Below are 12516 nucleotides of genomic sequence, written 5' to 3' on the forward strand. Positions count from 1 at the left end.
ATGCGCTGAGCCACATGTTCCTCAGGCAGCTGCAAGCCACGATGTTGTGAAGTGCACTGCAAACCACGATGATTCTGGAGACCCTGGATGCTGAGTACTGCAGGGCTCCACCTGATCTATCAAGGCATCTGAATTGCATCTTCAGCAAGCCGATCGTTTGCTCGATAATGGATCAGGTCAAAATATGGCTAGAGTTGTAGCGCTCCTCAGCTTTGTTGGATGGCCTCCTGAACGGCGTCATTAGCCACGTTTTCAGGGGATAGCCCTCGTCTCCAAGTAGCCATCCGCAAAGTGGGTTTGGAGGACTGAACAGCAGAGGCACACTAGACTGTCGCAGGATGAACGAGTCATGGCAACTGCCAGGGTACTTGGCGCAAACATGCAAAATGTACTTCTTGTGGTTACACACCAGCTACACGTTGAGGGAGTGGAAGCCCTTGCGGTTGACAAGAATAGCTGGGTTGTGATGGGGTGTCTTAAGGGCCACATGTGTGCAGTCTACGACGCCCTGCACCCTTGGCAAGCCTGCCATATTTGCAAAGCCAACCGCACGCATGGTTATGCTTGCTTGATCCGTTGAGAAGTGTATGTAATTGTGCGCCTTTGCTAAAAGGGCATCGGTAACCTGCGTGATGCAAGTGTGTGCGGCCGACTGGGAGATGCCGCTGATGTCTGCTGATGATCCCTGGAAGGACCCTGAAGCAAATAAGTTGAGTGCAGTGGTGACTTTGACAGCCACTGGTAAGAGGTGTCCACCCGATCCTCTGGGTTCCAGATGTTGGAGCAGCATTGCATAGATGTCACCCACTACCGCTCGCGAAAGTCTCAGCCTCCTTTGGCACCGCTGCTCAGTCATGTTGAGAAAGCTCATCCTTATCCTGTAAACCCTGTTTTGGGGGTATCTTCTGCGGCGATGTGCTTCCCTGCACTGGTGCCTTCTGCCCTGTGCACCATCAGGTGGGTGAGCAGCAGGTTGGCGCTCCCGTTGCTGCTGCTGTTGTTGTTCCTGGTTCTGCTGCTGCCCCGGCTGGTCTTCGTCCAAATCTGAGGTCCAGGATGAAAGGAAATAAATGGTTCCCATGCTGCAGGTAGATACCTCAGTTGAGGAAGCGTTCAGTCAATGTGGGGAGAGGGTTTTCCCAGGAGGTCACAGTGGAGATGGATCTCAGCTTCACCACTTCCAAAATCAGTAGACCTGCAAAAAGTTCTCCAAGACCTGAAAAAACAAAGTTCTGCCACCTGCAACTGATCCTTGTTGAAAACTCTGTTTTTATGGTGGAGCTGCACCTGTTAGGAAGCCAGCCACTTGTGAACAAGACAGGATTAGCTGGCATGTTTCAGGAGAGACGTGCAGCACACTGGAAATGTGGCAAACTTTGAAAGGCCTCTCAAAATGGGATTATAGAGGTACTTAAGTAGCAGTTAAGTGCCTTAAGGGCCTATTCCTCCGCTTGGAGGCAGGACTGAAAAGGAGTCTGCAAGCCCGTCTTTGGGAAAGTTGCACGGAGGAGGGTTTAGGGCGGGATCGGAACCAGCCATCATTTTATCCCACCTGACCCGCCTTCAAACCCGTCTCCTTAGGGCTGGTAAAATCCAGCCCTTACTGTGGAGCTATTAATCCAAAGTATGAATCTGAATAAGTGGCTAGATGACATGTGAAAGGAATGTACAGATCAACAATTCTTAACTGCTAACAAGGTTCTGCTTAGTTTAAACATGAAAATTCACTGGCAAACACTGCACTTAACTTGCACATCATCCATAAAGTAACATAATGGGCCGGATTTTGCGACCGAAATAACGGTGAGGCTATCAGCGCTCACCATTATTATGGAGTAAATCGGACAACAACTTCTGGTGTCTGCACATGTGCATTCAAACACAGAAATCTGGAAGTAGCGGTCCAAATTTGCCCTGCTCCTCCACAAGCTGCACTCTACTGGTATCTCGCCGATAGACTTGACATTGAAATCCATGTAAGGGCGTGAAGGTGCTGTACTTACTCACTAGATACCCACTAAACACTCCAGAAAAAGTTAGGGCTGATGCACTTAAGTATATGTGATTTTTTAACGGTGTGATAAGTCTTAATTACTGCCAAACAACCTCTCTGGTCCTGAAAATTTAATTTTACAAGTGTGGAGTCTCATTCCTTCAGAATTTAAATATTTTTGGAGATTTTCTTTTAATTAAAATGTTTTTTTTTACTTTTTCTTTGTCTCTTTTATCTCTCTCTCTTATTCCCATCTTTCTTTCGCTCTCTTTATTCTGCTTTCGGTACATGATTTTACATTGAATTAAATATTCTAATTCATACTTCCTGGTTTAGACTCTGCGGACTGAATTTTGCTGCCGCTCAGAGTGCGGGTTGGGAGGCGGGTCCACTGTCAAAATCACAAAGGTTGACAATGGGTCAGTATCCCGCTGTAAACCCGCCTCGTCAGTTTCCCAAATGTCGGGTCTGTCATCCCTGAACAGACTCGACACCAAAGCGGTGGGTCAGCCAATTTAGATAGTTTAAAGCTTATTAAAAGGTAGTCAAGAACCATTTTCACATGTACTTACCATTTTCAACAAGGTTCCCGGAGAGCGGCTATCACGTCAGGTAAGTATGTTGGGTTCTCAATGACTGTGAATAGGTGAAAGCTGCAAAAGTGGTCTAAAACCTACTGTTTCACAGCTGGTCACGTCTCAATCTTAGAAGCTGGAGCATTAATGATTTGGAACCCACTTTTGAGCTTTATGCACTTTTGAAGTGTTTGGAGTAATCTCTCTATCCACTGTCACCTCCTTGGAACAACCAATCTCAACATTGACAGATTACTTCTGTCATCTCAACCTCACCTGCCATCTATTCCATCAGCATCGGTTCCCTTGAAAAAATATCACCTTGGTCCTCAGAATCTCAAAACGATCAGCCCCAACACCCATCCGTATCACCGGGCACACCAGCAGCACCAACATCCACACCAGCCTTCTCCGCAATCAACTGATGCTGCACTGGACACAGGGCATCATCACCCGTGCACATTGCTGCCCGGGATGCCATGGATGGCCTCACCATGTCGATTTGCTTCACTTAACACTTTACACCCTGGCTGCCACATGATGCACCAGGTTGGCACCACCCCACACAAACAACATAAAGCATCCCTACCATGTCCAAGCCATTTCTTTCACACTCACCACCATTGCGGGGGGGGGTACCGTTATGTTTCACCATTCACTGCAACGCACTAAACCACTTCCAAAGGTGCACACAAACCTGTCCAAGAACGCAAAGTGTTGAAAATAAAGGTTTCAGGGGGAGAAATTCGGTATCGCCCCGTTTGGGGCGCAATTATCGGCTGGGCACAAAGTTTAGCGCCTGGCGCTAATTATCGCCTCCGACTGCAAACTTGGCTTCTATCGCCCCTGCAGGTGATTGGAGCGCTAAATCAGGCACTACACACCTCTCTTAAGGCGCTACCTCAGAGTGCGGCACTACCTCAGAGCACCGGCAAAGCTCATGTGATGTCTGTCAGCAATGGAACACAGACACACTGGTGCCGGCCAGTTCTTAAAAGGGAAGGTTGATCATGCTCTCCATCCACACCCTGCTCATTGAAGTCTTGAATCTCGGCATCATCGATGACCTTCCCTCCAACATAAGGTCAGAAATGGGGATGTTCGCTGATGACTGCATAGTGTTCAGTGCCATTCACAACTCCTCAGATAATGAAGCAGTCCATGCCCGCATGCAACAAGACCAGGATGACGTTCAGGCTTGGGCTGATAAGTGGCAGGTAACATTTGCGCCACACAAGTGCCAGGCAATAACTATCTCCAACAAGCGAGAGTCTAACCACTGCCCCTTGACATTCAACGGCATTACCATCGCCAAATCCTCTACCATCAACACCGAGGGTCACCATTGACCAGAAACCTAACTGGACCAGCCACATAAATACTGTGGCAACAAGAGCAGGTCAGAGGCTAGGTATTCTGCGGCGAGGGTCTCACCTCCTGACTCCTCAAAATCCTGGAACTCCCTACCTAACAGCACTGTGGGAGTACCTTCACCACACGGAATACAGCAGTTCAAGGCGGTGGCTCACCACCACCTTCTCAAGAGCAATTAGGGATGAGCAATAAATGCTGGCCTTGCCAGCAACGCCCACATCCCATAAAAAATGAATAATAAAAACAAATCTGAAGTTTAATATTAGTAACACTGACAGTAAGAAATTTAACTTGCTTATATCTCCTCCCTTAGGTGTTTGGGCATCAAATACAATTCCCTCGTTAATAGAGCAAACAGGCAACTACGTCACAATTTTCTACTATTAAGCTCACAGCAAGGAGGTAGATTATAATGCTCATGTACAGACCACTAATAAGTGGGCTACAGTGGGTGAGGGGGATTTATCCTGAGATTCTTGCAGTGAGAAAAGATTTGGCCTCTAGTGGGGACCTGCTATTAATGAAGTAAATGAGATTGGGAACTCATTAAATGTATATTACCATTCTATGGCACAGTACATTTTGTGCATCAATGCATAGCAATTTTGTAATTTGACAGATGTTTTATTCTTCATAGTTACACAAGCAATCATTTCTTATTTAACATGGTTACAATGGCATTTTGGTTTATGAAACTTTATATAGCTTGGTATAGCATAGCCATTATTACAGGAAACTCTCAATTTACCGGCACCTAAATAACCGGAAATCTCTGTTAACCGGCAAAATTCAGGAGTAGGTTCAGGTAAGTTTTACTTCATATTAGTGGCCATTCCTGGATCTATGGCTGTCTAAGCAACAGGGACACGTGGTCTGTGGCCGGAGTTCCTGCACCTGTTGCTAAGCAACAGGGAAGCCTGGATTTGTTGCTGTGTATGGAGCTCTCGTACCTTTTAACTATACCTCTCTGTAATCCGGACTTTTTGATAAACCGGCACCACGCCGGTCCCGGATAAAAAAGAGTTTCCTGTACACTAATGCGAACAATACCTTTAATAAATCTTTTGGAAAATCCTTCCCGTCATTAAGGCCATCCAGATTAGAAATAAACTGCTGACATGACATCTTTTTTCCAATATTCTGGAATACACAGACATAATAAAATATATTTTAACTAAAGAATACAATGCAAGTATTGTTTGAAACAAAGCAAAATTAAGATACTTAAGACAGACATTAAGCAGATGAAAAGTTTATTTTGAAACAAAAGCAATTAGTGAAATTTTAAAAGTTTTGATTATAAACCTCCATAATAAATGGGAAAGAGACTCACCTGAGAGCAGATGGCGAGGAGTTAAGTATAGTTGCAAAAATAAAAAGGAAAAAAGGACAGACTAGATGGGATAAATATACCAAGGAGTAATACGAGATATGGCTGAAGTGTCTACACCTGAAGCATTAGGAATACAATTGGAGAACAATAGGACCAACTACTGTGGAGAGGTACAATGTCATAGCTTTGGCAGAAACTTGGCCTCAGCTAGGGCAGGGCTGGGAACTATATATTCCTGGCTGTAAAATTTTCAGAAGAGATGGAAAATGCAAAGACAAAGGATCAGCGGCATAATTAATGACCACGATTATAGCACTGAAAATAAAAGGATATTACTGAAGGTGGTGTTCAGTATAATTCTCTCCAGATTGAATTGAAAAATAAAAAAACAATTTTAACCATGCCTGCCCCGAAAAATATGAAAAGGGCTAATGAGAATGAAAAGTTGGTAAATCACCAGGCCTACACTAGACATTCCAAATACTAAGTTTTCTTTCTTTCTTTCTAAGGGAAGTTAGCAGCAACACTAACCATAATTTTCCAAAGATTCTAGACTGGAGGGCAATATTTTTACATCTTGTTCAAAAAATGGATTGGTGTAATGGCAGAAAACTACAGACTAGTTAGACTCATGCTGGTTGTAGGAAAACTGCAAGGGAATATAACAAGGAATATGATTAGTGAATATTTTAAGATATTGGCTAATTAGGGACAGACAGCACAAATTACGTATAACGGTAAGACCATACTTGACAAATTTAAACAAATTCTTTGTGGAAATTACTAATGTATAGACAAAAAGAATGCAGTGGATATGATATATTTGTGTTTTCATAAAGCTTTTGATAAAATGCCACATAAAAGATTTGTTGTAAAGATTAAGGCCTATAGTATTAAAGGCGAACTGGTAGCATGGATAGGGGCATGGCTGCAGGTTTAAAAAGCAGGGAGTACGAATAAATGGCAGTTTCTCAGATTGGCACAATATAGCAATTGGTATGCCCCGGGATCTGTTTTGGCACCTCTGTTTTTCATCATATACATACATAAGTGACTTTGATTTAGGCACAGAGGGAATTATATCAAAATTTGCCTACAATATCAACTTAGGGAGGAGGACAAACTGAGCAAAAATGTGGGATACTGCAGGAGGCACAGATAAATGTGAACTAGAACATTTTGGGAAGAGAGAATGTCGGTTACAAATAACCAGATCTTTAAAAAACAACTGCAGCTGAAAAAAAAGTGCAAATGAGATTCTGGGCTTTTTATATAGGGACAATGAACACAATAGCAAGAAAGTGATGCTAAATCTGTACAAGACTTGGGTTAGGCCACAATTGGAGTGCAATATGCAGTTTTGGGCACCCCCATTATAAAAAATATTGGAGTCATGGAAAAGCTGCAACATAGATTCACGAGGAAGAAACTTGGGAGAAGAGATCATTAAGGTGAGAGACTTGGAAAAACTAGTCAGTGAAGCAGGGAGAAGGTTAAAGGAGCATCTAACAGAAGTATTCAAAGTTTTGAAAGTTTTTGAGAAAATATTATTTCCATTGGTTGGTGAATTGATAACAAGAAGTGTAAATTTAGGATTAGTACTAGAAGAATGAAGGAGGAGGTTAGAAGATTTTGTTTCATGCAAAGGGCTATTAAAATATGCAACACATAACACAAATGGTGAATAAAGCTGAGCCAATCACAACAGTTGAGTGGGAATTAGATAAACATTTGAAAAGGCCACAGGGAAAAAGCAAGCAAATGGATTTTAGAAAAGTGAGGAGTGAGCTAGCTGAGGTGAAGTGGAGAGAGATGTTGGAACACAGGACTGTAGACCAAGAATGGGATATTTTTTCAATAAGATAGCAAATGTGCAGAATAAATACATACTACTAAAAAAGACTACTTCAAGTTTCATAATTCAGTAGAAAGGTAAAGAGGTTAGAAACAAACTAAAATTAAAGATAACATATGTAGCCCTCTTGGGTATGGTAAAAAAAATAAGTGAGACTATGAGAAAATAAGGAAAGAGAGGGGATAAGAAAAGCAAAGAAGGAAAGAGGGAGTATGAGGAGAGAATCTCAAAGAATATTAAAAAGAACAGTAAAGTATTCTACAAATAAATCAGTAAAAAGAAAATTGTTAAATGTGAGGTGGAACCCCTGAGAGGACTGGATGGTATGTTAGTAGAGCTCTAGTTAGCAGGGGTACTTATCAAGTACTTTGCATCAGTGTTTACAAAAGAGGATTTTAGGGAAGAAGTAAATATTGACTTTGTTCAAAGTTAAAAGCTGCACCCCCTCCAAGGCCAATATATCCTTCCTGAGGTGCGGCGTCCAAAACTGAATGCAGTACTCCAGATTGGGTCATCAGATTAGAGACAGAAGAGTGCAAAACAAAGATTAAATCTATTTTAATGGTCAATAGGATTTCATAACAATGCTTGACTACAAATATTTATGTTTGTATCTGCAAAACTGCAACTAACATAATATCATACAGTAACACTTCTTCGTCTACCCCCGATTTCCCAAGTCTACTGCACTAGAAATCTTACTGAATAGGTCGGTCCCAAAAATTAGAATAACTGATTGCCTCAGATTAATATTAAAGATATTTTGTACAATGTCTGACGTAAATTAATTTTGTTTATTAGGTGTTAGCCTTGGCTAAGTGGTAGCACTTTTGCCTGATTCAGAAGGTCATGCCCCACTCCAGAGATTTGAGCACATAATCTAGGCTGACACTTAAGTGCAGTACTGTCAGAGGTGCCATCTTTCAGATGAGACATTAAATCGAGGCCCATTCTGCTCCTTCCGGTGGATGTAAAAGATTGCATGGCGCTATTCAACAAAGAGCAGGAATTTCTTCTAGTGTTTAGGCCAACATTTATCCCTTAACCAACACCTAAAACAAGAACTTGTCATTTATTTCATTGCTGTTTGTGAGACCTTGCTATGGGCAAATTGGCTGCCATTTTTCCCTACCTTACAACAGTGTCCACACCTTTAAAGTACTTAATTGGCTGCAAATCACTTTGGGACATCCTGAGTTAATGAAAAGCACTATATAAATACAAGTTATTTTGTTCTTTCTTTCTTAATGTCAATATTTGTTTATGCCATTTGTAGTCAGATCCATTCTGATGAGGTAAAACAGTTAGAAGAGATTGCATTGTGCATTTGAAATGTCTTAATTTTTATATTTAGGATTAAACAATTTATCAATGTGTTCGAACTGTTCACTAGAAATACATATCAACTAGTCTGAACAACTTCAATGTCACTTTGGCCTGGAATAGCTGTGAGGGTTCTCAGATGGAAATCCTGGAGAAACAATATAAATGAATTGGCCGCTTACATCATGCACCAGGGTTTTCGCCAATCTCCCGTTGGAGTTATCGCAGGAGATCAGGAGAATCCCATAGAAATTTAACACCATTAGCTTTTTCCTAACACAATGTTTTTTTAAAAAAAACAGGTTTCTTCTGCATCAAGAGAATATTGAAATGAAGACAGGTCAGAGTTCTGCCCTTTAAAGATATTTACCAAACAAGCAGCAGCATTGTTTTTAAAAAGTTGCTTACTTTCAATTTGAAACAAATTTTAGCATATAACTTTAACATTGTAGGCATGTTTATTGAAAATCACACAAAAACAGAGACAAATATTTTAAGTATTGGTATTACACAAATAAAGCTAGAAAAATGTATTTGGGTAGGGTAGATTTTTTCTCTTATTGTGTTTGGGGTAAAGGGGCACTTGGGTGGACCAGACAGAGGAAAATTGGGCGGGGAGGACTGCACACCTGTAATGAAGCCCATTAATTTTAAACTGATGGAAAATCAGTAGGACTGTTACATTGGTGTGGTCCCCCCACCTGATATTTCTCTATGCACTGCATGCAGGTGATCCTTTACAACCAAGCACATTAAGAGTGAATTCGGCTCTGATATTTCTGGGTATGGTATACAGAAATTTTTATTTAAAAAAATTATTCATATAAGTAGGGTATCTTCATTTTCTGAATTCAGTTTTACTCCACACTTGACTTAGCCCCGCAGTATGTACAGTACTCACATAACATAAGAACATAAGAAATAGGAGCAGGAGTAGGCCATTCGGCCCCTTGAGCCTGCTCCGCCATTCAATCATGGCTGATCTTCTACCTCAACTCCACTTTCCTGCACTATCCCCATATCCCTTGATTCCCTTAATATCCAAAAATCTATCAATCTCTGTCTTGAATATACTCCACAGCCCTCTGGGGTAGTGAATTCCAAAGATTCACCACCCTCTGAGTGAAGAAATTTCTCATCTCAGTCCTAAATAGCCGACCCCTTATTCTGAGACTGTGACCCCTGGTTCTAGACTCCCCAGCCAGGGGAAACGTCCTCCCTGCATCTATCCTGTCAAGCCCTATAAGAATTTTGTATGTTTCAATGAGATCACCTCTCATTCTTCTAAACTCTAGAGAATATAGTCCCAGTCTACTCAATCTCTCCTCATAGGACAATCCCCCCATCCCAGGAATCAGTCTGGTGAGCCTTCGTTGCACTCCCTCTATGGCAAGTATATCCTTCCTTAGCTAAGGAGACCAAAACTATACATAATACTCCAAGTGTGGTCTCGCCTGAGCCCTATATAATTGCAATAAAATATCTTTACTCTTATACTTATTTTCTAGTAATAAAGGCCAACATACCATTTGCTTTCTTAATTGCTTGCTGTACCTGCATGTTAACTTTCAGTGATTCGTGTACAAGGACACCCAAGTCCCTCTGAATACCAACATTTCCCACTCTCTCACCATTTAAAAAATACTCTGCTTTTCTATTTTTCCTACCAAAGTGGATAACTTCACATTTCTCCACATTATATTCCATTTGCCATTTTCTTGCCCATTTACTTAGCCTGTCTATATCCCCTTGAAGCCTCCTTGCATCTTCCTCACAACTTACATTCCCACCCAGCTTTATATCATCAGCAAGCTTGGATATATTATATTTGGTCCCCTCATCCAAATCATTGATATAGATTGTGAATAGCTGAGGCCTAAACACTGATCCTTGCGGTACCCCACTTGTTACAGCCTGCCAACTCGAAAATGACCTGTTTATTCCTACACTCTGTTTTCTGTCCATTAACCAATCCTCAATCCATGCTAGTATATTACCCCCAATCCCATGAGCCCCAATATTGTTTAATAACCTCTTGTATGGCACCTTATCGAATGCCTTGTGAAAATTCAAATACACCACATCCACTTGTTCCCGCTTATCTATTCTGCTAGTTACAACCTCAAAAAACTCTAACAGATTCGTCAAACATGATTTCCCTTTCATAAATCCGTTTGACTCTGCCCAATCCTATTATTTTCTAAGTGCCCTGTTACCACATCCTTAATAATAGGTTCTAGCATTTTCCATACTACTGATGTCAGGCTAACTGGTCTGTAGTTCCCCATTTTCTCTCTCCCTCCTCTCAAATAGTGGGGTTACATTTGCTACCTTCCAATCTGCGGGAACCGTTCTAGAATCAATGGAATTTTGGAAGAGGACAACCAATGCATCCACTATCTCTATAGCCACCTCTTTCAAGACCCTATGATGTAGGCCATCAGGTCCAGGGGATTTATCAGCTTTCAGTCCCATTAATTTCTCCAGTACTTCTTTTTACTATTACTATTTCTTTCAGTTCCTCATTCTCGCTAGACCCTTGGTTCTCCACTATTTCCAGGTTTTTTGCATCGTCTTCCATGAAGACAGACATAAAGGCCGCGATTTTATTGGCACTGAGAGCGCAGGTTTGGAGGCGGGTCAAGGGTCAAAATCGTTTTGATTGACGGCGGGTTTAGATCCCGTCGTCAACCCGCCTCCAAACAATTTTCCGAAGTGTCGGATCCTCTATTTGCACATGGACCCGACTCCTAGCAGCAGGAAGAGGATTAAAGCCACTTAACTGCCTGTTAACAGGTACTTGATAGTAGTTAACAGGCTCTTTTTCAATGTTGCTGCTTCTGCCTCGGGGTTCCCGACATCCAGACACCACACCAGGTAAGTGTGGCGTGCTGTGAGTCTGCTGCAGTGTTTCTGCATTGATGACAGCTGCAGAAGTGGGGAGAAGGATCCAATGGTGCACTGGTGAGTTTCAGAGGTAAGGAAATGTTGGAAAAATCATTTTTAATGCTTTTACACTTTTCTGTAGGTAAAAAGTTTTGAAATTGATGTCTAGTCCCACCTCATTGGGAAAACCGCTCTCACTAATGACAGATTGCTTCTGTAACCTCACCTGCAGCTGCCATCTGTTCCAGCCTATGGAGGGAGTCACTGGAGAGTCTGGGTGCAAGGCCTCACCTTTGTACAGTGATTATCAGTGTTTGCAGCACCTCAATGCTGTCAAACACTCAGAAATGAGCTGTCAAAGAAAAATTGTGCATGGTCCCTTTAAGAAAACCGGCAGATGACACATCATCAAATGACGTCACCTGACCGGCTTCCTCTTAATTGGCCGGCAAGCCCACATGACGGCATTAACAAGGTCAATCATCGTAAAATCACATCTCTGGGCCAGATGTAGTTGGGGGCGAAAATGGAAGCCAGAAACCACCTGTCCCGCTCCCAACACGCATCTATTTACAAAATCGCGGCCAACATATTTGTTTAATTTCTCTGCCATTTCCTTATTCTCCATTATAATTTCTCCTGTCTCAGCCTGTAAGGGACCCACATTTACCTTAGTTAATCTTTTCCTTTTTACATACCTATAGACCTTTATAAGAATCTGGAATGGAGTACCTCTGGAACAATCTCATGAAATAACAAGCAATATGCCCTGTTTAGTGCCACACCCAATTAGTAATTTTGGTTTTTGGAGGGATTGAGGTTATGTAACCTCCTCAGACTCTTATTCTGTCCTCTTGCAGATCTCACTTGTACACAGTTTTACCATCTGATAGATGGGGAAAGTTCTCAGAACCATAACAATGGGCTGAATCTCAACCCCCAAAAATGGGTAGGTTGGGGTCAGGTGAGATGTTAAACCTTCAAAAATCTCAAACCCAATGCCAACCCGCCTCCAGCCCTCCCACTTCCAGGTTTAACTGAGGCGAGACAAGGGGCAAGCAGCCAGCCCGCTCCCAGGAGGCGGGTTGGCCAATTAAATATTTTAATGAGGCTAGCAGCCTCTGATTTAACCTGCTTTGTAGGTTTAACCCTGGCCGGCTGGGTTTCCCAGGCCTCA

At 42.2% G+C, this 12516-nt stretch overlaps 1 protein-coding gene across 7 annotated transcripts in view; it reads right to left on the minus strand.

Moving 5' to 3' along the window:
* The window catches only part of psd2 (pleckstrin and Sec7 domain containing 2), a 301948-nt gene that overhangs the window by 77482 nt on the left and 211950 nt on the right, over positions 1–12516 (minus strand). For 6 of the 7 annotated variants that reach the window (XM_085995221.1, XM_085995220.1, XM_085995215.1 and 3 more), the window contains one exon: positions 4993–5082. The exons of the other annotated variant lie outside the window; for it this stretch is intronic. In XM_085995221.1, coding sequence (XP_085851347.1) covers positions 4993–5082 — 90 coding nt within the window. The remainder of the gene's footprint in view (positions 1–4992; positions 5083–12516) is intronic. 7 annotated transcript variants of the gene reach the window in all.

Source organism: Somniosus microcephalus, chromosome 8 (genome assembly GCF_052327205.1).
Source record: "Somniosus microcephalus isolate GS21.2 chromosome 8, FLI_Smic_1.0, whole genome shotgun sequence".
Classification (NCBI taxonomy): Eukaryota; Metazoa; Chordata; class Chondrichthyes; order Squaliformes; family Somniosidae; genus Somniosus; species Somniosus microcephalus.